The sequence below is a fragment of the Oncorhynchus nerka genome, linkage group LG11, assembly GCF_034236695.1.
Source record: "Oncorhynchus nerka isolate Pitt River linkage group LG11, Oner_Uvic_2.0, whole genome shotgun sequence".
Lineage (NCBI taxonomy): Eukaryota > Metazoa > Chordata > Actinopteri > Salmoniformes > Salmonidae > Oncorhynchus > Oncorhynchus nerka.
The window spans coordinates 15,860,517-15,888,077 of NC_088406.1; the positions used below are offsets into that span (position 1 = coordinate 15,860,517).

At 48.0% G+C, this 27,561-nt stretch overlaps 1 protein-coding gene across 1 annotated transcript in view; it reads left to right on the plus strand.

The window, feature by feature from the left end:
* The first annotated feature begins 2,159 nt into the window (after positions 1–2,159).
* Positions 2,160–27,561, plus strand: part of LOC115125920 (rho guanine nucleotide exchange factor 17-like) — a 130,980-nt gene continuing 105,578 nt past the window's right edge. Inside the window, 2 exon segments of the mRNA XM_065024241.1 lie at positions 2,160–7,242; positions 7,245–7,528. Of these exon segments, the coding sequence (XP_064880313.1) occupies positions 2,706–7,242; positions 7,245–7,528 (4,821 nt within the window). The 5' untranslated portion in view covers positions 2,160–2,705.

A 27,561-nucleotide genomic window follows, 5' to 3' on the forward strand; every position in this document is an offset into this window, starting at 1 on the left:
AGAGAGTGAGATAATTGAGGTAATATTTACATGCAGGTAGAGTTATTAAAGTGACTATGCATAGATGATAACAACAGAGAGTGAGATAATTGAGGTAATATGTACATGCAGGTAGAGTTATTAAAGTGACTATGCATAGATGATAACAACAGAGAGTGAGATAATTGAGGTAATATGTACATGTAGGTAGTTATTAAAGTGACTATGCATAGATAACAACAGAGAGTGAGATAATTGAGGTAATATGTACATGTAGGTAGAGTTATTAAAGTGACTATGCTTAGATAACAACAGAGAGTGAGATAATTGAGGTAATATGTACATGTAGGTAGTTATTAAAGTGACTATGCATTTGATTAGATGTATAGGACTATAGCATGTATATATGTATATGTATAGCACTACCCTCTGTAGTGCCTTGCGGTCGGTGGCCGAGCAGTTGCCATCCTTTCTCCTCACCACCTCCTCAAAACCCATTGGATGAGAAGGGTAGAGGTCCTTCCCCTCTGAACTTGCCGGCCCGACTAGAACAGTCCCAGTAAGCAAAATTACTTTGAAAAAATACGTATTTCCCACACGTTGAAGTTAGGCTCAATTTAGGTTCTGAATGAAAGTTGAATATAAATATTTTTCTGACGTTGAAATCAGGTACATTTTTGGGTTCTGAAAGAAAGTTGAAAAGACATAATTTATAGATGTCTATGTTTGGGACAAATCAAGGCCGGTCCAGACTGGACAACATCTGAGCCATGCATAGACGTCTATGACTGGTTCAGATTTGGTCTGGACCGGACCAAAAATCAACGTCAGTGGACGTGGAAATCAAAGCAAGCATGCACCAAGAAAAGACATCCAGTCCAGCCAAGGCCAAAAAAAAGACAGCGTCAGTCTGTGCATACTGAGGTAGAGCCTACAGTGTCTCCTGAAATTCACTTTTATGAATGTCCATTCATTTTGTAGGCCCACCGTTTGTAAAACAGGCTGTTGGGTTGGCTTTATTAGTCCTGATTCCTCTGACTAATCAATTGTTGCTATTTAAGCTCTGAATGTCAGCTACCCAACTTTATCAGGAGGATTTATCCTGAGCCTATTTGCAATGTGTTTACACAGTGGGAAATGCAGAAGTATTTTATTTTTGCATTTTAACTGGTGAAGTCAGTTAAGAACAAATTCTTATTTACAATGACAGCCTACCCCCGCCAAACCCTAACAATGCTGGGCCGATTGTGCGCCACCCCATAGGGATTCCCAATCACAGCTGGTTGTGTAGCCTATTGTACTGTGATACAGCAGGGAATCGAACAAGGGTCTGTAGTGACGCCTCTAGCACTGAGGTGCAGTGCCTTAGACCGCTGCGCCACTCGGGAGCCACGATTTATGTTAGATATTTTTTTTTGATGGAATGTTGAAGAGCGCCGCAGCGATGCGTATCTCCAACAGCACCCTGGAGAGGCGCACTCGGAATGGAACATATCAATATTTTGTGTCCCTGCCTTAAACAAAGTGGGCACTGCTTATCACAGGGCGGCATCGGGGCTCACCTAAAAGGCCCATATCCCACCGGTTGAGAGAAAGTGTCATTGTTTTTTAGCAGAATTGTGTTAGGTTTCATGTGTTGTTGGAGGTGCGTCTTAGTCAGTTTACCTCAGAAAATGCCGCCATATGCGGCTGCCTAATGAGCCCTGACAAGGAGTACGAAATTGAGATTCTCCAATAACCTCGACCCTTTGAGCAAAAATAATAAAGCCCTTGTATTTATTGTCCGTAAGATGGCGCTGCCGTCAGCATTCCGCCGCCCAGAGGTCAGTGTAATAATATACGTGCTTGAACAAAGAGCTACATAACCAGACAGTTATGGGAAAAACCACAAGAGTCATTTTGCATGAGAGAAAATGCTTTAATTAACGTTGACACATAATTCACAAACCCGTGTGAGACAGCACTAATAGTAGCTTCATTAATACACTGTTACATGTTATTGTTTAACTTTGTGAAAAGTAACGTTAACATTTCTCAGCGCGCCAACGGTTTACACGGCCCTGAGCTATAATTATATATTTCTGTCCTCGATATCTGTTTTCTCCCATCGAAAAGGAAATGCGTTTTATGCCCATTCCCGAGGGGCTATGACAGCCCTTATACCCCGATTAGTCCCGCCCACGCCTGGTCTATCTCGTTCTCAGGCATTTGCATGTAAAAACATAAATCACAGAAAACTACATTCTGTCAAAATAAGGAATACAGCAACAGTTCGGGATTATAGTGAATTAGGAGTTTAGGGCAAACCGCGTGAATAAAACGATGGGAAAGGGTCTGGAATATGGGGGAATCTATGGAAAAGCTGCAGAGTTGACCAAGTTGAAGGAGAAAAGTTTGGGAAAACTTTAGCACTTCTTCGTGCATGGATGCGACTCGAGAAGACATGAAAGGTCAGAATGCAGGAGAGTTCTCTCTCTCACGTTGTTTAATTCACTGTCGTTGTAGTGTAATTCATTGTCGTTTTAGTGTAAACGCTGGTTTCTTGTTTTGAGACTCTTAATTAGAGTAGAGTAGAGAGAAAAAGACTGCAGCAAATGGTGGTTAAACGTGTAGCCTATTGTACTAGCTCAACTGAAAAGGGGTGAAAGCCTAGCCACTGTGGAAGAAAAAGTGCTTTACCGCAATGAATTAACGAAAGGAGAGAACATAACAAAAATACACGCACAATGGCAGAAACGGAGACAGAGAAGGTGTATAGCAAGGTCTCTTTCAAAAAGTTTGAAAGTTGGAGCTCAAACAAAAGTCGCTGTGAAAATCAACAAAACAAATCAAAGGATTTGGAGAGCAGTAGCAGCGCCCATCCCCCTCCATCTACGGCTGCGGCAGAGAAAGCGCAGCCCTCGGCTATGCGTAATGTTAGTGTGTCAAGGAAAGTTTCCAAAATCTCCGCTGCCAGCCTCGACACCGCAGAGTTAAAGAAAGCCTCTTCCACTCCTCTCTCCTCAATTTCTCCCTCTATTCGCCAACTCACTGAAAAGTTCAGTAGCACTAATTCGGCTCGGAATCACGGAGCCCTGAGCCCTGGCAGTAACGTGGCCGGGAAGAGCACAACTTTACCCCGATTTAAAAGCAGAAGGGGAGAGAGATCCCCGTCTCGGAATTTATTCCACGAGGACAGAGGATATTTACAAGTTACTGACACGGTGTTAACAGAGTCTCTGACTGACACTAAAGTTCAGCAACAAACGTTTTATTCAGGCACAGACTCTGTCTCTGGGTCGGATTCGGATAGAAATCAACAATTGATTTATACTCGCAAATCTGCTCAAGGCAGCAGCGTTGGGACTGGTAAAAGAGATTATTCCCAAATTGATCCGTCTATCTCTGATAACAATAACTGCAGTGAAACGTTGAACGCTGAGGATTATGTTTTTGTCAGTGGGGCGCCTGCCTGCAAGTCACACAGGAGCTATTTCCCAAGTCACCATGGAGATCCTCCTGTTCACATTGATTTAACCAACTGGCCCAGTGTCACCAAGATCCGAGAGCTTTTTGGGGACAGGCACAGAAAGAAGCACCGGTCCACCTCTGATGCAGAGGATTTAAAGTCTGCTGACCACCTCGAGCTCTTCAGCAGCTCCAAAGAGAACTCTGTATCAGACAGAAGCGACAGGCAGTCTCCCAACAGCCCAACCCCGGAAGCCACTAGCCTCTCACTGTCAGACAGACACCGCAGCAGGGCTGCCTCCCTGGGCAGAGAGAGGAGACACCAGGGCATGGACTCAGCCTTTCACCCTGACCAGCACTACTCAGACAAGGCAGAGATTGAGCCAGCCAGCGCTAGTATTAGTAGAAGTGGTAGGTTTCTTAGGGTGGCGCAGCCATCAAACACGCACAGACCCCACAGCCCCAGCAGTGGAGGAGAGGGGCCTGAGACCCGTCCATCTAGTCTGAACTCTGACCCTCCACCCTCTGTCCTAGCCGCTGGCCCCACCTCCCCACCTCGGAGCAGCTCCAGGGGCCTCTCCTCCTCCTGTGTCTGCCCCTCTGTAGAGCAGCAGCAGAGCCAGGGGGCCGGGCAGCCCAGGGATAGTTTACATTCCTCACATAGCTTCTCCAGACCGGTGGCCCCCTCCTCTGATAGAGCCTCAGCCAGGACAGCCATCACAGCCCGCTGGAGGTTCAGCTCAGGAGACGAAGAAGAGGAGTACCACCGAGCAGGAGGAAGGAGCGCTCCCTCGTTAGGTGTCAGTGGAAGTTACCTCTCCCGCGGTAAGAATGGTTGGTGGGGTAGAAAGGTCCCTGGAAGGTCTTCAGGCAGTGAAGAGGACAGCCCTGCGTCACTAGGACCTAGCCGAGACACCATGCGACGCCGTTCACTGAGGAAGAAGAAGAAGAACAGCGAAGTTGCCATAGCAACGGGACGAGACAATGGTGAATCGGACGACAGCGACGACGAGCAGACAGGTATAATGGAACACCTGGAGAGACACCAACAGAACACCGCCGCCACTACAGAACAGGCTGGTAGCTCTTGGAACCGGCTCGGAGAACCCGAAGGCTCTAGAAACAATGCAGCGCAGAGGGGACGCAATTACAATCCTAACCAGATGGTGGCGCAAGAGAGCTACAGACGCCAATACACCTCAGGCGGGCCGGGGACATCATCTCCCTTGACCACGCCCCTCACAGGGGTATCACGGGTGTCAAAGGTCAACATCTCATCGTTTATTTCGAGTCCCGGCGGATCGCAGACCAGCAGTAGATACTGTAGCACAGAGACGCTGAAAGAAGACCAAGCTAGCTATGCTAACAGAATGGCTAACACTACTACTACTACCACCACCCCAGGCAGTGTGGTCGGTGCATCCTCCTCCATGCTCAGTAAGACCTACCACGGTAACTTCACCATGTACCGCTCCCCCAGCTTCGGACATGGGGATAACTTATCCCGCGCCCCTGTTAGAGTCTGCCCCCACCTTCTTCCCCCTGTCAACCCACCATCTCCAGCCACAGGGGACACTCGAGGGGTTACTAGGGAGGAGACTACAGTGTTCCAGCGGTTGATAAGTGGTGGCGTAGTCGGGGATAAGGACAGGAACAGGATGTCAATGTCAAACCCGGATATTGCTTCGGAAACAATGTCCCTCCTCAGCTTCCTGAAAAGTGACCTATCAGAGCTCAGAGTTCGGAAGACGGACAGGTCAGGGGTTACTGAGGGGTCATCTGCGGTGTACAGGATGGGGTCAAGAGGTCTCCACCCAGGACTCCGCCCTTCATTAAAGGACCTCACTGCAACTCTTCGACGCGCCAAATCCTTCACTTACTCTGATAAACCAGAAGGGAGGCAACATTCAGATGGGTCCTCGGCCAAAAGAAGCTCTTCTGAGCAACGTCTGGATTTAGACGGAGAGCGTGATGGAGGGAGGAGGGTGGTGCCTGCCAGAGAGGTGGAGAGTGACGGAGGGGACTGCAGAGCAGGGGGTTATGGGGATGAGGAAGTGATGCCTACTCCGCTGCAGGACAGGTATGTACAGGAGGCCAGACAGGTGATCAGAGATATCTGCCAGATGAGCGCTCGCAAGGATGATGATAACGAGGATGATATGCTAGCGACAGATTCCACTGAGGATGAGGGTTTCAAAAGGAAACAAGTGGAGGAGCAGGAGACAAAAGAGAGGGAGGGGAGAGCTAGGGAGGCTGAGGTTGACATTGGGACAGCCTCCATTTCAGGGGAACAAGAGAAGAGGGAGGGGGAATGTGAAAACAGAGAACGAGAGAAGTGCCTACAGAAGGGAGATTCTGAGGAGAACGTGTTTTATGACCGATTTGTTGATGAGCTATCGGGTCACGAGTCAAGCCTCACAGATGAGGGCATAGTCACAGAACCAGAGACTGGACCTGGTGACCCTGAGAGGTTATTTGTGGGGTCAAGTTTAGGATCATCTTTGGCCAGAGATGTGCTAGGTCAACCCCTGACTGTCTGGAAGCAGTCTGCTCTGCATGAGGAGAAATGGCCAGAGTTAAAGGAGGGAATGCGAGAGGGATCGGGGTTATACGCAGGAACGAGAGAGAAACGAGAGAACCTGGTCTCTGTTCCTGCTCTTGGGACTGAGACTGAGAGCATTGATGTAGTAACAGAGATGAGCAGCGTCAACAACAACAGTACTAGTGGGAGGACTAATGTATCCCAGAGTGCCTCAGCCCCAGGACTTGAGGCTCCTCCCACTCCGAGCGCTATCCGCCGCCGCCGTAAGTTTTCCTCAGCAGGGAACACCGGTTCTGACTCCAGTAACGGAAGCAACGGGGAGTCCAACGGGGATCCTACTGTTTACCGTTCGCTAAGCGACCCCATGCCTCAACGGCGCCACTCTGTGTCAGAAGAAGGGAATAACAGTTTCTCTGTGGATAGTAACCTGCTGGGGTCGCTCTCTCTCTCCTCCAAGGGGGCAGGAGGAGTCGGAGGAGGAAGTGTCCCAGAGTCGTCCTCTGCAGCTGATCTATCAGAGTGCACGGGCAGCGTGACCAGCGAGCTATCGGTGTGCAGTGACGGTGGCCTCCGTGACGATAGTCTCCGTGACGACTACAGCAATGTGATCCGGAGCATTGTTGCAGAGCCAGGAGCAATGGACAGATTGATGACAGATGACAAAAACAACGGGAAAGCCACGAAGAAGAAGTCCTTCTCGGACCCCAGTCGCCGTGGTGATGGCCACCTGCTTGACGAATCAGGGTTCAAAAGTCACCATCACCCCAACGAACCAATCAGTGAGCTGGATCAGCTTGGTCAGATCCCGCCCTCCAGCAGTGAGCCAATCCTGAGTGAGCAGAGAGACGAGCTGTGGGAGCTCGGAGACGAACGTGGACGTCCATTACGTAGTCGCCTTGTCAACAATGAAGATGGCAAACTCCGCTCCCAATCAGAACGGGAGCTGCACTCCTGTCTCTATGGTGATGACACAGATGGAGGGGGAGGGGGGCAGATATTGAACTTTGACCCCGAACTTGCGGAGGTTCTATCTCCCAAAATGGGCCGGCGGGCCTCCAGGAAACGCTCCAACCGAGTCGCACAAACAGCATCGGAGGAGCTGGACCTCTCGGAACCAGGTCCAGAAGACCACGGTCCAGAGGAGAGCCAGGATCCAGACAAGACTGAGCTCAACCCCCCACTGCCCCCGCCCCCCCCCAAATCCAAAGCCAGGTCCAAGCACGTCCGCCACGCCAGCGAACCTGCCACCTTCGTCCCTATCTCCCCACCTCCACAGCCCCGCCTGCCTTGCTACCCGCCTCTGAACCCTCCATCCTGGGTCAACCCACTGGTGTGGAGGCCCCCTCCCTGGAGGATGTGACCAAGCGGTATATTCTGGCTCTGAATGCTCCTGGGTGCGAGGGGGAGCCGTCTGGGCCTGGGTCTGGAGGAACGGTGCCTGTACCAGACGTGTCCAACTCCAGCCCTGCTACTCCCACTGGTGCCAGAGAACCCAGACTGCAGAGGAAGAGCAGTGAGGAGCTGACCACACCAGCCCCACAGAGAGCCAAACCCAGAGTGGTGAGTAACATTGCCAAGGTGTGTGTGTCTAAGTGGTCAAAAGTTGTGTTTTCATGTTGCAGGAGAGGAGGCTGAATGTTTGCTGTTGTCATTGTATAAAATCCTCTGGGAAATCAACACAGCTAGATGGAGTTATGCGTTCTGACGTGTATTTCATACGAGGCTGCTAATGATGTGTTGAAGGAGAATCACCTTACAAAGCATGAATCACCTTACAAAGCATGATTCTGTTGAGTGTTTGTGTGTGCGTGAGTGTGTGTGTACTCAGTAGAATGTTATAGCGATGGAGTTTTTGGAGCAAATATGGAGCTCCATATAATTCTCTATAGCTCTTGGGGAGAGAAACTGCTCGGAATATGGTTCTGGGATAAAGATTCTGTTTGTTTCTGTTCACTGCGTCTTGAGTGCTATTAGGGACACACACACACACACACACACACGAAACAAGCCTCTAATGCCATAACCATACTCTCTGATAGTTATTTTTAGAGTGTATTTGTTAGCAGGAACATCAAACCAACTTACACAAACATTGTTAGAACAGTTGTTAAACAAGCATTGGACTGGGCACATTAGCTTCTGGACTAGTGCCTGCTGCTAATAGGACTGGGCACATTAGCTTCTGGACTAGTGCCTGCTGCTAATAGGACTGGGCACATTAGCTTCTGGACTAGTGCCTGCTGCTAATAGGACTGGGCACATTAGCTTCTGGACTAGTGCCTGCTGCTAATAGGACTGGGCACATTAGCTTCTGGACTAGCGCCTGCTGCTAATAGGACTGGGCACATTAGCTTCTGGACTAGTGCCTGCTGCTAATAGGACTGGGCACATTAGCTTCTGGACTAGCGCCTGCTGCTAATAGGACTGGGCACATTAGCTTCTGGACTAGTGGCTGCTGCTAATAGGACTGGGCACATTAGCTTCTGGACTAGTGCCTGCTGCTAATAGGACTGTGCACATTAGCTTCTGGACTAGCGCCTGCTGCTAATACTCTGGGCACATTAGCTTCTGGACTAGCGCCTGCTGCTAATACTCTGGGCACATTAGCTTCTGGACTAGCGCCTGCTGCTAATACTCTGGGCACATTAGCTTCTGGACTAGCGCCTGCTGCTAATACTCTGGGCACATTAGCTTCTGGACTAGCGCCTGCTGCTAATACTTTGGGCACATTAGCTTCTGGACTAGCGCCTGCTGCTAATACTCTGGGCATATTAGCTTCTGGACTAGCGCCCGCTGCTAATATTCTTGGCACATTAGCTTCTGGACTAGTGCCTGCTGCTAATAGGACTGGGCACATTAGCTTCTGGACTAGCGCCTGCTGCTAATAGGACTGGGCACGTTAGCTTCTGGACTAGCGCCTGCTGCTAATAGGACTGGGCACATTAGCTTCTGGACTAGCGCCTGCTGCTAATAGGACTGGGCACATTAGCTTCAGGACTAGCGCCTGCTGCTAATAGGACTGGGCACATTAGCTTCTGGACTAGCGCCTGCTGCTAATACTTTGGGCACACTAGCTTCTGGACTAGCGCCTGCTGCTAATACTCTGGGCACATTAGCTTCTGGACTAGCGCCTGCTGCTAATATTCTGGGCAATGCTCTGTAATGCTCTCTGACTGTGGGCACTGATAACCTAATGACTGTAGTACAGTCATACAGTCAACCCCTGCTGCCTTTAGTTAGTCCTTATCCCCGGCTGCCTTTAGTTAGTCCTTATCCCCGGCTGCCTTTAGTTAGTCCTTATCCCCGGCTGCCTTTAGTTAGTCCTTATCCCCGGCTGCCTTTAGTTAGTCCTTAACCCCGGCTGCCTTTAGTTAGTCCTTATGCCGACTCATTCAAGTGTGTGTGTTATTGTCGTTCGGTATCACTCAAGGAAAGATTGTTTTCTCTACAGACACACACATTGTGGTTTAGATCTTCTCTGGAACCTCTCTCACGCACACACTTTTCCTGTGACTATAAAAACTGTTTTATCTATCTTACATAACTCTGTTATGTACCTTACTTTTTTGTTACAAGCACTGTTGGCTTATCTTTAAGAAGTTGTGAGGGGGATGTTGTCCGTCAACCCCCCCCCTTCTCCCTTTTGGAGAACCGTTACTGATGTGTTTGATAATAGCCAGAACCACCGGCCGGTGTGTTGGCCTGGGAGATGTCTGAGCAGTGTCTCTGTCTGTTACTTCCATGTAAGCTCATGCTCTGATTTAGTAGGAGAGGAGAGACATAAAGAGGATTGACGCTTTCAATTGATCCCAAATTGAAATGGGCTGTAGACAAGTGTAGTCCTATGCAAGGAGATGTGTGTGTCTAAGAGCAAGGGAGCCTTTTTCCTTTTCTGGAAACTGAAGAACAACTCACTGCCCTATAGTGCACGAGTGCTGGGAATTGCCAGGGACCTCATGAAACGATATTATCACCATACTTAGGTGCTGATAGGATGTGTATTGCGATTCTCACGATTCTATATGTATTGCAATAGTTTGATATTTTTTTAGTTTATTTTTGGGTGATTTAATGTTCCAAACATGCTCATACATAATATTGTGATATGTAACCGTAGTGATCCCCCCCATCACTAGCAGTCGGCACTACACCTGCCCCCCTCTCTCTTTCCCCCTCCCTCCTTCTCGACTCTTTCTCCCCTGCCCCTCTCTTTCTCCCCCTTCTCTCTTTCTCCCTCTTTCTCCCCTGCCTCTCTCTTTCTCCCCCTCCCTTCTCTCTCTTTCTCCTCCCCTCCCTTCTCTCTTTTTCTCCCCCTCCCTTCTCTCTCTCCCCCTTCTCTCTCTTTCTCCCCTCCCTTCTCTCTCTCCTCTTTCTCCCTGCCCCTCTCTTTCTCTCTTTCTCCCCTCCCTTCTCTCTCTTTCTCCCTCTTTCTCCCCCTCCCTTCTCTCTCTCTTTCTCCCCCTCCCTCCTTCTCTCTCTTCTCCCCTCCCCTCTCTTTCTCCCTCTTTCTCCCCTGCCCCTCTCTTTCTCCCCCTCCCTTCTCTCTCTCTCTCCCCTGCCCCTCTCTTTCTCCCTCTTTCTCCCCTGCCCCTCTCTTTCTCCCCCTCCCTTCTCTCTCTTTTCCCCTGCCCCTCTATTTCTCCCCCTCCCTTCTCTCTCTTTCTCCCCTGCCCCTCTCTTTCTCCCTCTCCCTTCTCTCTCTTTTCTCCCTCTTTCTCCCCTGCCCCTCTCTTTCTCCCCCTCCCTTCTCTTTCTTTCTCCCCTGCCCCTCTCTTTCTCCCCTCCCTTCTCTCTCTTTCTCCCCCCTGCCCCTCTCTTTCTCCCTCTTTCTCCCTTGCCCCTCTCTTTCTCCCCCCCCCTTCTCTCTCTTTCTCCCTGCCCTCTCTTTCTCTCCCCTCCCTTCTCTCTCTTTCTCCCCCTCCCTTCTCTCTCTTTCTCCCCTGCCCCTCTCTCTTTCTCCCCCTCCCTTCTCTCTCTTTCTCCCCTGCCCCTCTCTTTCTCCCTCTTTCTCCCCTGCCCCTCTCTTTCTCCCCTCCCTTCTCTTTCTTTCTCCCCTGCCCCTCTCTTTCTCCCCCCTCCCTTCTCTCTCTTTCTCCCCTGCCCCTCTCTTTCTCCCTCTTTCTCCCTTGCCCCTCTCTTTCTCCCCTCCCTTCTCTCTCTTTCTCCCCTGCCCCTCTCTTTCTCCCCCTCCCTTCTCTCTTTCTCCCCTCCCTTCTCTCTCTCTTTCTCCCCTGCCCCTCTCTTTCTCCCCCTCCCTTCTCTCTCTTTCTCCCTGCCCCTCTCTTTCTCCCCTCCCTTCTCTCTCTTTCTCCCCTGCCCCTCTCTTTCTCCCTCTTTCTCCCCTGCCCCTCTCTTTCTCCCTCCCTCTTTCTCCCCTGCCCCTCTCTTTCTCCCCTGCCCCTCTCTTTCTCCCCTGCCCCTCTCTTTCTCCCTCTTTTCTCCCTGCCCCTCTTTCTCTTTCTCCCCCTCCCTTCTCTCTCTTTTCTCCCCTGCCCCTCTCTTTCTCCCCCTCCCTTCGCTCTTTCTCCCCTGCCCCTCTCTCTCTCTCTCTCTCTCTCTCTCTTTCTCCCCTGCCCCTCTCTTTCTCTCTCTCTCTCTCTCTCTCTCTCTCTCGCTCTTTCTCCCCTGCCCCTCTCTTTCTCTTACTTCCCCTCCCTTCTTTCTCCCGTGCCCCTCTCTCTCTCTCTCTCTCTCGCTCTTTCTCCCCTTCCCTTCTCTGACTGCCTCCTCATAGCTATAGACCCCTCATAGCTATAGACCCCTCATAGCTATAGACTCGTCAGAGCCACTCTGCTTTCTTCCCCCTCTCTTCTATTGTCTCTCTCTCGCCCTCTCGCTCTCTTTCTCTCTGAGCATTGCTGTGAAATGAGGTCATCTCCTTCAGGCTTCATGAGACGAGATTTAGCCAGATATCAGGTACAGGAACACAGAGAACGAGGGAGAGGAGGTCGGGAGATGGGGAGACAGGTGAAAGGATTTGGGGAGGGAGAGAGAGGGAACCAGTGAAGAACAAACACCATTGTAAATACAACCCATATTTGTTTATTTTCCCTTTTGTACCTGAACTATTTGCACATCGTTACAACACTGTATATAGACATAATATGACATTTAAAATGTATTTTCTTCTTTTGAAACTTCTGTGAGTGTAATGTATACTGTTAATTTGTATTGTTTATTTCACTTTAATTTCATTATCTACTTCACTTCCTTTGACAATGTTAACATATCTTTCCCATGCCAATAAAGCCCTTGAATTGAATTGAGAGCGCAGGTGACAGCATTCCCTCCCCCATATGCCCCCTTAGACACAGTTACGACAACATAACCAACAAAAACGGGTCACAACTCCTGCAGCTCTGTCGCTGGGTATGTACATAGTCAATGGTAGGCTTCGAGGGGACTCCTTTGGTAGGTACACCTATAGCTCTGTTACATCCTGGGTATGTACATAGTCAATGGTAGGCTTCGAGGGGACTCTTTTGGTAGGTACACCTATAGCTCTGTTACATCCTGGGTATGTACATAGTCAATGGTAGGCTTCGAGGGGACTCCTTTGGTAGGTACACCTATAGCTCTGTTACATCCTGGGTATGTACATAGTCAATGGTAGGCTTCGAGGGGACTCCTTTGGTAGGTACACCTATAGCTCTGTTACATCCTGGGTATGTACATAGTCAATGGTAGGCTTCGAGGGGACTCCTTTGGTAGGTACACCTATAGCTCTGTTACATCCTGGGTATGTACATAGTCAATGGTAGGCTTCGAGGGGATTCCTTTGGTAGGTACACCTATAGCTCTGTTACATCCTGGGTATGTACATAGTCAATGGTAGGCTTCGAGGGGACTCCTTTGGTAGGTACACCTATAGCTCTGTTACATCCTGGGTATGTACATAGTCAATGGTAGGCTTCGAGGGGACTCCTTTGGTAGGTACACCAATACGTCATCTCTTGGCAGTAGTTCTGTAGACTACTTTATCACTGACCTCAGCCCAGTGTCTCTTACAGCGTTCGGTCAGTCCACTGACACCGCTATCAGACCTCATCAAAACCACACTCTATTTGAACAGAGCAATACTCAGTCTAGAGGCATCAAAACCACACTCTATTTGAACAGAGCAATACTCAGTCTAGAGGCATCAAAACCACACTCTATTTGAACAGAGCAATACTCAGTCTAGAGGCATCAAAACCACACTCTATTTGAACAGAGCAATACTCAGTCTAGAGGCATCAAAACCACACTCTATTTGAACAGAGCAATACTCAGTCTAAAGGCATCAAAACCACACTCTATTTGAACAGAGCAATACTCAGTCTAGAGGCATCAAAACCACACTCTATTTGAACAGAGCAATACTCAGTCTAGAGGCATCAAAACCACACTCTATTTGAACAGAGCAATACTCAGTCTAGAGGCATCAAAACCACACTCTATTTGAACAGAGCAATACTCAGTCTAGAGGCATCAAAACCACACTCTATTTGAACAGAGCAATACTCAGTCTAGAGGCATCAAAGCCAAGGGAACTGAATAATATTAAGAAATGCTATAGATGGAAGGAAAATAGTGTGAAAATCTACCAAAAAACTATTAAGCAACAACGAATTCAATCCCTTCTGGACAATTTCCTGGACAAAATGTTTCACTGTAATAGTGAAGGTGTAAACTTGGCAGTAGAAAACCTAAACAGTATATTTGACCTCTCAGCTTCCCTGTCAAATTTGAAAAAATTCAAGCAGATGACCTAATAAAATGAACAGCATTGACAAATGGTTTGATGAAGAATGCAAAAACCAAATAAATACATTAAGAAACCTAACCAACCAAAAGCATAGAGACCCAGAAAACCTGAGTCTACGCCTTCACTATGGTGAATCACTAAAACAATACAGAAATACACTACGGAAAAAGAAGGGAACAACAGCATGTCAGAAGTCAGCTCAATGTAATTGAAGAATCCATAGACTCTAACCACTTCTGGGAAAATTGGAAAACTCTTCGTTTTGTTGTTTGTTTAGTGTTATCTATACAAAATGGTGACGTATGGATAAATCACTTCTCCAATCTTTTTGACCCTATAACAAAGAACAAACAGCAAAAACATATACAGGATCAAATACAAATCTTAGAGTCAACTATTAAAGACTACCAGAACCCACTGGATTCTCCAATTACATTGTATGAACTACAGGACAAAATACAAACCCTTCAACCCAAAAAGGCCTGTGGGGTTGATGGTTTCCTAAGTGAAATGATAAAATATACAGACCACAAATTACAAATGGCTATACTTTAACTTTTTAACATCATCCTCAGCTCTGGCATCTTCCCCAGTATTTGGAACCAAGGCCTGATCACCTCAATCAAGACAGATTTGACCCCAATAACTACCGGGGGATATGTGTCAACAGCAACCTTGGGGAAATCCTCTGCATTAACAGCAGACTCATACATTTCCTAAGTAAAAACAATGTACTGCGCAAATGTCAAATTGGCTTTTTACCAAATTGCCGTATGACAGACCACGTGTTCACCCTGCACACCATAATTGACAAACAAACAAACCAAAACAAAGGCAAAGTCTTGTTATGCTTAAGTTGATTTCAAAAAAGCTTTCGACTCAATTTGGCCTGAGGGTCTGCTATACCATTTGGCCTGAGGGTCTGCTATACCATTTGGCCTGAGGGTCTGCTATACCATTTGGCCTGAGGGTCTGCTATACCATTTGGCCTGAGGGTCTGCTATACCATTTGGACTGAGGGTCTGCTATACAATTTGATGGAAAGTGGTGTTGGGGGGGAAAAACATACGACATTATGAAATCCATGTAAACAAACAAGTGTGCGGATAGAATTGTCAAGAAACACACATTTCTTTTCCCACAGGGCCGTGGGGTGAGACAGGGATGTAGCTTAAGCCCCACCCCCATCATATATATCAACAAATTGGCGAGGGCACTAGAACAGTCTGCAGCACCCGGCCTTTCTCTACTAGAATCTGAAGTTAAATGTCTGTTTGCTGCTGATCTGGTGCTTCTGTCACCAACCAAGGAGGGCCTACAGCAGCACCTAGATCTTCTGCAAAGATTCTGTCAGACCTGGGCCCAAACAGTAAATCTCAGTAAGACATAAATAATGGTGTTCCAAAAAGGTCCAGTTGCCAGTACTACAAATACAAATTCCATCTAGACACTGTTAGAGCACACAAACTATACATACCTCGGCCTAAACATCAGTGCCACAGCTAACTTCCACAAAGCTGTGAACGATCTGAGAGACAAGGCAAAAGGAACATAAAATTCAACATACCAATTAGGATCTAGCTAAAAAATACTTGAATCAGTTATAGAACCCATTGCCCTTTATGGTTGTGAGATCTGGGGTTCGCTCACCAACCAAGAATTCACTAAATGGGACAAACACCAAATTGAGACTGCATGCAGAATTCTGCAAAAACATCCTTCATGTACAACGTAAAACACCAAATAATGCATGCAGAGCGGTGAGGCAGGTAGCCTAGTGGTTGGAGCGTTGGGCCAGTAACCCAAAGGTTGTTAGATCGAATCCCCGAGCTGACAAGGTAAAAATCTGTTGTTCTGCCCCTGAACAAGGTAGTCAACCCACTGTTCCCAGGCTGTCATTGTAAATAAGAATTTGTTCTTAACTGATTTTCCTATTTTAATAAAAAATCTGAATTAGGCCGATACCTGCTAATTATCAAAAATCAGAAAAGAGATGTTAAATTCTACAACCAGCTAAAAGGAAGTGATTCCCAAACCTTCCAAAACAAAGCCATCACCTACAGAGAGATGAACATGAAGAAGAGTCCCCTAAGCAAGCTGGTCCTGGGGCTCTGTTCACAAACACACCCCACAGAGCCCCAGGACAGCAACACTATTAGACCCAACCAAATCATGAGAAAACAAAAAGGTAATTCCTTGACACGTTGGAAAGAATTAACAAAAACAGAGCAAACTAGAATGCTATTTGGCCCTAAACAGAGAGTACACAGCGGCAGAATACCTGACCACTGTGACTGACCCTAAACAGAGAGAACACAGTGACAGAATACCTGACTACTGTGACTGACCCTAAACAGAGAGAACACAGTGACAGAATACCTGACCACTGTGACTGACCCTAAACAGAGAGAACACAGTGACAGAATACCTGACCACTGTGACTGACCCTAAACAGAGAGTACACAGTGGCAGAATACCTGACCACTGTGACTGACCCTAAACAGAGAGTACACAGTGACAGAATACCTGACCACTGTGACTGACCCTAAACAGAGTGTACACAGTGACAGAATACCTGACCACTGTGACTGACCCTAAACAGAGTGTACACAGTGACAGAATACCTGACCACTGTGACTGACCCTAAACAGAGTGTACACAGTGACAGAATACCTGACCACTGTGACTGACCCTAAACAGAGAGAACACAGTGACAGAATACCTGACCACTGTGACTGACCCTAAACAGAGTGTACACAGTGACAGAATACCTGACCACTGTGACTGACCCTAAACAGAGAGAACACAGTGACAGAATACCTGACCACTGTAACTGACCCAAACTTAAGGAAAGCTTTGACTATGTACAGACTCAGTGAGCATAGCCTTGCTATTGAAAAAGGCCGCCATAGGCAGACCTGGCTCTCAAGACGAGACAGGCTAGGTGCACACTGCCCACAAAATGAGGTGGAAACTGAGCTGCACTTCCTAACCTCCTGCCCAATGTATGACCATATTAGAGAGACGTATTTTCCTCCGATTACACAGACCCACAATGAATTTGAAAACGAATCCAATATTGCTAAACTCTCATATCTACTGGGTGAAATACCACCGTGTGCCATCACAGCAGCATCATTTGTGACCTTTTGACGCCACAAGAAAAGGGCAACCAGTGAAGAACATTGTAAATACAACCCATCTTTATTTATGTACTTTAACTACTTGCACATCATTTCAACACTGTATATAGACATAATATGACATTTGAAATGTCTTTTATTCGTTTGGAACTTTTGTGAGTAATGTTTACGGTTCATTTTTGTTTATTTCACGTTTGTTTATGTTTTTCCACTTGCTTTGGCAATGTAAACATGTTTCCCATGTTTCTCACTTAGACCTCATTCCTGCCGCCTGTCTCTCTATCTGCCCGGAGCCTTACAGGACTAAATGCAGGTGTAAGTCGATGTCAGTGCAGTGTGTGTGTGACTTCCTCTCCTAGTGTACTTTAGACCAGGGTCATATTTACACAGGCGGGCGTGGGAGTGATCACTCATGTTCTTTTTCAGAAAGACCTGTTACTAACAAAAGATGAAGTCTTCTGGTCAATGTCAAACCCGCTCTCCTTCCTCCCCTCTCTCTCTCTCCATCTATCTCTCGCTCCTAACTTCTTTAGGCTTTCACTGCAGCTGATGCTTATTTTCAGAAGTACACAGTGCACACTGGAGAGGTTTCAGGAAGAGCATTACAACGCACACACTAGATTGATGGGCCAGCCTGCCAGCCCCTCCTTTAGGAAGAGAGGAGCGCTGAGACTGTTAGAGGGACAGAAAGATGAGGATGGCTTTTTACACAGGTAAAGGGGTGACGTGAAGGAGATGGAGAGAGAGAACCCCAGATAGAGAGAGAGAAAGCTTGATCTAGAGGAAGCAGGTAGTCAGAGGGGGATAAAGTGAGAGAGAGGGATTGTTGTTTTGGGACAGATGGAGAGAGGGAGTCATTGTGGATTAAAGCTAAGGGAACATCAGATTTATTACTTATGTTATCAGACCACCCACCTAGAATCAAACACTGCCCTCTCTCCGTGTCCCTCCTCTCTCCTTCTCTCTCCCCTCTTCTCTATCTCCTCCCCTCCTTCTCTCTCTCTTCTCCTCTCTCTCTCTCTCTCTCTCTCTCTCTCTCCATGTCCCTCCTCTCTCCCCTCTTCTCGATCTTCTCTCTCTCTTCTCCTCTCTCTCTCTCTCTCTCTCTCTCTTCCCTCCTCTCTCTCTACTCTCTCTCTCTCTCTTCTCCTCTCTCTCTCTGCCTCTCTCTGCGTCTCTGCCTGTATCTGGGTCTCTCCTTTTCTCTCCACCTTTTTCTGTTTCTCTCTCTCTCTCTCTCTCTCTCTCTCTCTCTCTCTCTCTCTCTCTCTCTCTCTCTCACACATAGAACCCCCTGTGTAGTCCCCTTCTGAGAACCCCCAGGCCTTGACTCACACTCAGAACCCTTTCCATTTATAGACAGTGGTTGTGTTGTAGTCCGTACCTCTCTCTGAGCCCCAGAGGAGATGCTGTGGTGGGGACCTTTAGTGTGGGAGGACAAGGGTGAAGGGACACACGCACACTTCCTCTGTTCTGTCCAGCAGGGAGAGGGGGATGAGGAGAGAAGGCACTAGACGGATGAGGAAAAGGGGTGAGACAGAAAGGAAAGGAAAGGAAGGGGATAGAGAGATGGTTTAACAGATGAGTGCAACCACCCAGTTCACCATTTCCCGTCATGCTCTATTTTTTTATACCCACCATTTTACATAACAGTAAGACTGCGCATGAGAAAGCTATTGTTATGGAAACTTTGGTACCAAAGTATTTGTTTGTTTACTGTGAATTGCTGGGTCTAAAGGTTTGGGAAAGCTGACCCCCCCCACTTCCACCCCTCTGTAATGTTACCATGGTCTACGCCGGGCCTCAGTAGTGCAGTTCTCAGGAGACTAGAGCATATGGGTCCAGAACATCCTCTGTGTCTGCTTCCTGTCCTCTGGAGACACACACAAATACACTCCTCTTTCCAAGTCACCCTCTAATAAACAGACAGGCTGGCAAAAAAATGTGGGGACAAGGGCAACATAAATGTTTTCTGTTCCGCTATAAGAGCGGGGCTGGGGGCCTATTTTAAGGACGGACTCATGGGTTGAGAGGGGGCCTATTTTAAGGACGGACTCATGGGTTGAGAGGGGGCCTATTTTAAGGACGGACTCATGGGGTGAGAGGGGGCCTATTTTAAGGACGGACTCATGGGTTGAGAGGGGGCCTATTTTAAGGACGGACTCATGGGTTGAGAGGGGGCCTATTTTAAGGACGGACTCATGGGTTGAGAGGGGGCCTATTTTAAGGACGGACTCATGGGGTGAGAGGGGGCCTATTTTAAGGTGAGACTGGATCTGGTATAGGGAACCTTACATAGAGGATAGAACTGTCCAATGACAAAGCAGAGAGTGAGATCAGAACATATAGTGGATCTCTCTCATTATGTAGGATGCACCCTGGGTAATTACGGAGCACTTTTTTCTTGTGTAATGAAAGTATCTCTCTCTGAAACATCACTTTCTAGCAGAGCTGCCGTGTCACTTTCTAGCAGAGCTGCCGTGTCACTTTCTAGCAGAGCTGCCGTGTCACTTTCTAGCAGAGCTGCCGTGTCACTTTCTAGCAGAGCTGCCGTCTCACTTTCTAGCAGAGCTGCCGTGTCACTTTCTAGCAGAGCTGCCGTGTCACTTTCTAGCAGAGCTGCCGTCTCACTTTCTAGCAGAGCTGCCGTCTCACTTTCTAGCAGAGCTGCCGTCTCACTTTCTAGCAGAGCTGCCGTGTCACTTTCTAGCAGAGCTGCCAGCAGAGCTGCCGTGTCACTTTCTAGCAGAGCTGCCAGCAGAGCTGCCGTCTCACTTTCTAGCAGAGCTGCCGTCTCACTTTCTAGCAGAGCTGCCGTCTCAGCTGAGTGTGTGCGTGTAAGAAGGGTTTATGAACGTGTTTTATTCATGACTAAGAAACACCCCTCTTCCCGCGCGCGCGTGCGTGCGGGGTTGTCTTTGTCATAGTAAAGTGTCAAGCTTTAGTTCAGCTGTGGCTCAGTGTCTTAACAAAGCTCAGACTCAGAGGAGTGCCTGGAGCCTAAAAACAGTTGTCTAACAAACACAGGACCAACCACAAGTCTGTAAAGCTCTCTGACAGCAGGTGGAATGTACCTGTGTGTTTAGTAACTCACACACAGTGAATAGACAGTCTCCTGTCCTCTCCTCACACACAGTGAATAGACAGTCTCCAGACCTCTCCTCACACACAGTGAATAGACAGTCTCCTGTCCTCTCCTCACACACAGTGAATAGACAGTCTCCAGACCTCTCCTCACACACAGTGAATAGACAGTCTCCTGTCCTCTCCTCACACACAGTGAATAGACAGTCTCCAGTCCTCTCCTCACACACAGTGAATAGACAGTCTCCTGTCCTCTCCTCACACACAGTGAATAGACAGTCTCCAGACCTCTCCTCACACACAGTGAATAGACAGTCTCCTGACCTCTCCTCACACACAGTGAATAGACAGTCTCCAGACCTCTCCTCACACACAGTGAATAGACAGTCTCCTGACCTCTCCTCACACACAGTGAATAGACAGTCTCCTGACCTCTCCTCACACACAGTGAATAGACAGTCTCCTGACCTCTCCTCACACACAGTGAATAGACAGTCTCCTGACCTCTCCTCACACACAGTGAATAGACAGTCTCCTGACCTCTCCTCACACACAGTGAATAGACAGTCTCCTGACCTCTCCTCACACACAGTGAATAGACAGTCTCCTGACCTCTCCTCACACACAGTGAATAGACAGTCTCCTGACCTCTCCTCACACACAGTGAATAGACAGTCTCCTGACCTCTCCTCACACACAGTGAATAGACAGTCTCCAGACCTCTCCTCACACACAGTGAATAGACAGTCTCCTGACCTCTCCTCACACACAGTGAATAGACAGTCTCCTGACCTCTCCTCACACACAGTGAATAGACAGTCTCCTGACCTCTCCTCACACACAGTGAATAGACAGTCTCCTGACCTCTCCTCACACACAGTGAATAGACAGTCTCCTGTCCTCTCCTCACACACAGTGAATAGACAGTCTCCTGACCTCTCCTCACACACAGTGAATAGACAGTCTCCTGACCTCTCCTCACACACAGTGAATATACAGTCTCCTGACCTCTCCTCACACACAGTGAATAGACAGTCTCCAGACCTCTCCTCACACACAGTGAATAGACAGTCTCCTGACCTCTCCTCACACACAGTGAATAGACAGTCTCCTGACCTCTCCTCACACACAGTGAATAGACAGTCTCCTGTCCTCTCCTCACACACAGTGAATAGACAGTCTCCTGTCCTCTCCTCACACACAGTGAATAGACAGTCTCCTGTCCTCTCCTCACACACAGTGAATAGACAGTCTCCTGACCTCTCCTCACACACAGTGAATAGACAGTCTCCTGTCCTCTCCTCACACACAGTGAATAGACAGTCTCCTGACCTCTCCTCACACACAGTGAATAGACAGTCTCCTGACCTCTCCTCACACACAGTGAATAGACAGTCTCCTGACCTCTCCTCACACACAGTGAATAGACAGTCTCCTGTCCTCTCCTCACACACAGTGAATAGACAGTCTCCTGTCCTCTCCTCACACACAAAGACATGAGTGTGTGTCCCACCACTGCACAGAGCATAGCACAGAGCATGGTCACATTGACACACACAGACACACACAGACACACACACACACAGATACACACATGCACAAACAAGTTCTGGGCTCAACTGGTTCTGTGGGTGGACTTGAGCAGCTCTGCCCCATTCTCCACCTCCCCTCTCCATTCTCCACCTCCCCTCTCCATTCTCCACCTCTCCTCGCCATTCTCCACCTCCCCTCTCCACCTCCCCTCTCCATTCTCCACCTCCCCTCTCCACCTCCCCTCTCCATTCTCCACCTCCCCTCTCCATTCTCCACCTCCCCTCTCCATTCTCCACCTCTCCTCTCCATTCTCCACCTCCATTCTCCACCTCCATTCTCCACCTCCATTCTCCACCTCCCTCTCCATTCTCCACCTCCCCTCTCCATTCTCCACCTCTCCTCTCCATTCTCCACCTCCCCTCTCCACCTCTCCTCTCCATTCTCCACCTCCCCTCTCCATTCTCCACCTCTCCTCTCCATTCTCCCACTCCCCTCTCCACCTCCCCTCTCCACCTCCATTCTCCACCTCCATTCTCCACCTCCCCTCTCCATTCTCCACCTCCCTCTCCATTCTCCACCTCCCCTCTCCATTCTCCACCTCCCCTCTCCATTCTCCACCTCCCCTCTCCACCTCCCTCTCCATTCTCCACCTCCCCTCTCCATTCTCCACCTCCCCTCTCCACCTCCATTCTCCAACTCCATTCTCCACCTCCCCTCTCCACCTCCCCTCTCCATTCTCCACCTCCCCTCTCCATTCTCCACCTCCCCTCTCCATTCTCCACCTCCCCTCTCCACCTCCCCTCTCCATTCTCCACCTCCCCTCTCCAATCTCGCCTTCCCTCCATGGCTTCTGTCCGGCGGTTAGCTTCTTTCGGCTCTTGTTCCCGCTATGATTCCTGTGTCCAGGAGAAAAGCAGGAAGACCATGTCAGAATGGCTGCTGGGCTCTAGGAGCAGGATTTAGGGTGAAGAGGAGAGGAGACTGGAGGAAGTGCCTCGGCCCAGAGCAATTGTTCAGGTTTTATACGTGTGGAGGTGTGTGTGTGTGTGTGTTTCTCTCACACCCTCTTAACCTGCCATTACATAACTCACAACATGTGGATTACATAATCTGAAAGCGCTTTGCCTGTTTTGGTGCCATGTAGTGTTTTTGTGATTGGGGGTCAGGGTGTGTGATTTTGGGGTCAGGGTGTGTGATTTTGGGGTCAGGGTGTGTGATTTTGGGGTCATGGTGTGTGATTTTGGGTCAGGGTGTGTGATTCGGGGTCAGGGTGTGTGATTCGGGGTCAGGGTGTCTGTCTGGCTGTGTAGCAGACTGATTATGTAGCCTGTGTTAGTCAGTGTGTTAGTCATTGTGTTTGTCAGATGCCAACCTCAGTGTTTGGATTAAAAAGGAAAGCAGGACATTCTTGTCAAGCTATGATGGTCCTGGAATAGACTGACCTAACTAACCTCAACACACTGTGTGTGTGTGTGTGTGTGTTTCAGCCTGTGTGTGTGTGTGTGTGTGTGTGTGTGTGTGTGTGTGTGTGTTTCAGCCTGTGTGTGTGTGTGTTTCAGCCTGTGTGTGTGTGTGTTTCAGTGTGTGTGTGTTTCAGCCTGTGTGTTTCAACCTGTGTGTGTTTCGGACTGTGTGTGTGTAGGCCAGAAACACTGGGGCTGAAGTAAATCATGTTTGGAAACAGAGGGGGCACCCTCGTACAACCCCCCGCCTCTATCCTTAGAGGGGTACGCACACACACAGAGACCCATCCCTAGTCAGACTAGCTGTCTTTGGGTGAGACTAAGTTCAGTGTGTCAGATGAGGTCTGGGGAATGATCATGATAATGATGTGTTTTCTCTCTGCTGTCCCAGTCCTTTCATGCTTTCTCTCTAGGCTCTATTCTCCCTCCTCCACTTTCTCTCTAGGCTCTCTTCTCCCTCCTCCACTTTCTCTCTAGGCTCTATTCTCCCTCCTCCACTTTCTCTCTAGGCTCTCTTCTCCCTCCTCCACTTTCTCTCCAGGCTCTATTCTCCCTCCTCCACTTTCTCTCTAGGCTCTATTCTCCCTCCTCCACTTTCTCTCTAGGCTCTATTCTCCCTCCTCCACTTTCTCTCTAGGCTCTATTCTCCCTCCTCCACTTTCTCTCTAGGCTCTCTTCTCCCTCCTCCACTTTCTCTCTAGGCTCTCTTCTCCCTCCTTCACTTTCTCTCTAGGTTCTCTTCTCCCTCCTTCACTTTCTCTCTAGGCTCTATTCTCCCTCCTCCACTTTCTCTCTAGGCTCTCTTCTCCCTCCTCCACTTTCTCTCTAGGCTCTATTCTCCCTCCTCCACTTTCTCTCTAGGCTCTCTTCTCCCTCCTCCACTTTCTCTCTAGGCTCTCTTCTCCCTCCTCCACTTTCTCTCTAGGCTCTCTTCTCCCTCCTCCACTTTCTCTCTAGGCTCTCTTCTCCCTCCCTCCCTCTTCTTCATGTGTTTCTGGTTTTTCCGCTTTGGTTAATGACTTGGTCTTAATTCTCTGAACACACACACACACACACACACACACACACAGATGGTGTGTTGTTTCTCTGTCCTCTGGTTGTCTGTTCAGCCATTCATCCATCAGGCTCTGTGGAACACACCGGCCAATCATAATAGCCATAATGATCGCCACAGTAATGATGGTGGTTGATGATAACTACTGTTTATGTGAGGATCTGAGGGCTGTCTGTCCTGCAGTGTGTGTGTGTGTTGGAAGAACCTCTGAATACGTCAAGCCTATTACACAGCCGTCATCGTGCATTGACAGCTGGTGGATTGTGGGTTTGTGATGTTGAAATGGACTGGCATTACATTACATGAGGAGTCAAGAGTTTGTTGTAAATAGAGCTTCTCTCTGGTTCATATTATTGGGTTCATTCATGCACTGGTTTCTCCAAAGGTCACTTCTTGTACTCAGGACAAAAATATGTGCTTTGTTCTTAGCTACGATTACGACTGCTATTTTCAACACGTGATAATTCAGCTATTAATATCCATCTACATCCGTGAGAGCCAATTTAGTCCAGTTGTGTTTCTCATAGAAAAGTGACCAATTCCTGAATGAGGCCTGAGTAGACAAAAACATTATGATAACTGTATGTCAACCCCCCTAAAAATGACCTAAAATAGATGAATCTGTGTTCTTACCCATACAGTAACCTTGGAGGGAGAAACCATTTCTCCAGCTCTGGGGGAGGTTTGCTAGAATCAAGGCAGATATAATATAGTTTTCTCTTGTTTAATTTTCTATGTTTTTTTATCTACAGCTTCTCTCTCCATCTCTTTCTCTCAATCTTTGTCCCTCCCTCCCACCATCCCTCCCTCCTCCACCCCCCCATTGGTCTTTCCCCCCCTTGTCCCTTATCTTTAGCTTCCTGTCATCCCTAATAGCAGAGTGGTGTCAGCTGTAATAAAACATGTATTTTTGATTAGATATGTTTCTCCCCCACAGCTATATGTGTGTGATGTGTATTGCTGTTTAAAGGGGCGCTGTGTATCTGGTGTGGCATAGGACGAAGTTTCCCAAGGACACTGATCTGAGGTCAGTTTTGACTTACCTCTCCTAGGTGTATATAGGATTTGGGAAGGGGAAGCTGATCTTAGATCTGTGTCTAAGGGTAACTTCATCCGGCTCTGTCTGGTGTCCCTCCCCGATGCTTACAGTAGGAACCATAATTAGTTCTTCGAGTAGGCTAGTGAAAAGGCAGGGCAGGAAGTGGGTGGGAGGAATCACTAGACCGTCGCGCAGTACCTTTCTTTTTAAGTTCCTCTAATGTCCCCTCTCAGTTGTCATGGGCTGCAGGTTGACGTCGGCGGGTAGTCAACCACCCGTGTGTGAGATGTCTTTTATAAATGGGAATCTTGCCAGTGCTCTCCGCTTGGAATGTGTTGACATCAGAGGAGGGAATGTGAGGCTTTGGAATATCAGGACAATTAAACAAAACCAGACACTCTTCTCCTCTCCTTTCTGTGTTGTTCTCTCCTTTTCTCCTCCTCTGCTAAGTCCTCTTTCATCATTCTAGTCTCTCCTCTTAACTCCACTTTCTACCTCATCCCTCTTTCTTCTCCTCACCCCTCCTTACCCGTCTCCTCTCCTGTTCTCTGTGTCTGTCTCTCTACCCTCCTAACTATTTTCTCTCTCTCCCTGTTCTCTCCTCCCTTTCTCCTCTCCTGTTCTCTGTGTCTGTCTCTCTACCCTCCTCCCCCCTAACTATGTTCTCTCTCTCCCTGTTCTCTCCTCCCTTTCTCCTCTCCTGTTCTCTGTCTGTATCTCTACCCTCCTAACTATTTTCTCTCTCTCCCTGTTCTCTCCTCCCTTTCTCCTCTCCTGTTCTCTGTGTCTGTCTCTCTACCCTCCTCCCCCCTAACTATGTTCTCTCTCTCCCTGTTCTCTCCTCCCTTTCTCCTCTCCTGTTCTCTGTGTCTGTCTCTCTACCCTCCTCCCCCCTAACTATTTTCTCTCTCTCCCTGTTCTCTCCTCCCTTTCTCCTCTCCTGTTCTCTGTGTTTGTATCCTCCTTCCATTCCTCCCACTCAGCTCACATCTGGTCCTCATTGACAGACTGAGCAGCCTGCACCCATAACAGACTAGGAGACTGAGCCCTACACTACACTCTCTCTGTGTTTGTGTATAGAGGGTAGACCCAAATATATCCTCTCCCCCCCTCAGAGGAATAATAAGACTCACCTACCCTCCTTAAATCACACACTCAGTCACACACACAACCCCAGTCTAGAGCATGGTATAAATATAGCCAGCAGCTCTGACATTACTCACCTACCCTCCTTAAATCACACACTCAGTCACACACACAACCCCAGTCTAGAGCATGGTATAAATATAGCCAGCAGCTCTGACATTATTCACCTACCCTCCTTAAATCACACACTCAGTCACACACACAACCCCAGTCTAGAGCATGGTATAAATATAGCCAGCAGTTCTGACATTACTCACCTACCCTCCTTAAATCACACACTCAGTCACACACACAACCCCAGTCTAGAGCATGGTATAAATATAGCCAGCAGTTCTGACATTACTCACCTCCTTAAATCACACACTCCTCTAATGGTATAAATATAGCCAGCAGCTCTGACATTACTCAGTCACACACACAACCCCAGTCTAGAGCATGGTATAAATATAGCCAGCAGCTCTGACATTACTCACCTACCCTCCTTAAATCACACACACAACCCCAGTCTAGAGCATGGTATAAATACATTACTCAGAAAGAGAAGACAAGGAAAGTTATTGTGAACGTTGATAGGGGTGTGTGTTTGTGTGTGAGATACATACATACATACATACATACATACATACATACATACATACATACATACATACATACATACATACATGCATGCATACATGCATACATACATACAAACATACAGATATTTTGTAGGTATTATTTTTCCTGTCTTTGAAAGACCAAGGTAGAACAGTGTCTCTCTAGAACAGACTGATATGAGCGAAAAATAGACTGAGATGTCATGATGTTCCCTTGACTTCTCAGAAGTTATTGTTGAAATATGGTGTGAGGAGAGGGAGAACAGCTACAATGTGTGGGTCTGTGATGGCTCTGCTCTAGGATGTAGGCGCTGGAGGCACCTGATCATTCTTATCTACACACACTCTCGGCTTCATTTTCACATGTCGGTATAAGAGAAACAGTCCATTGTTCATTAGGGCTGGGAATTACCAGGGACCTCATGATACCATATCAGCATACTTAGGTGCCAATATGTATTTAATTACCAGGGACCTCATGATACCATATCAGCATACTTAGTTGCTTATACAGTATGTATTGTATTACCAGGGACCTCATGATACCATGTTGCTTATACAGTATGTATTGTATTACCAGGGACCTCATGATACCATATCAGCATACTTAGGTGCCAATATGTATTGTATTACCAGGGACCTCATGATACCATGTTGCTTATACAGTATGTATTGTATTACCAGGGACCTCATGATACCATATCAGCATACTTAGTTGCTTATACAGTATGTATTGTATTACCAGGGACCTCATGATACCATATCAGCATACTTAGTTGCTTATACAG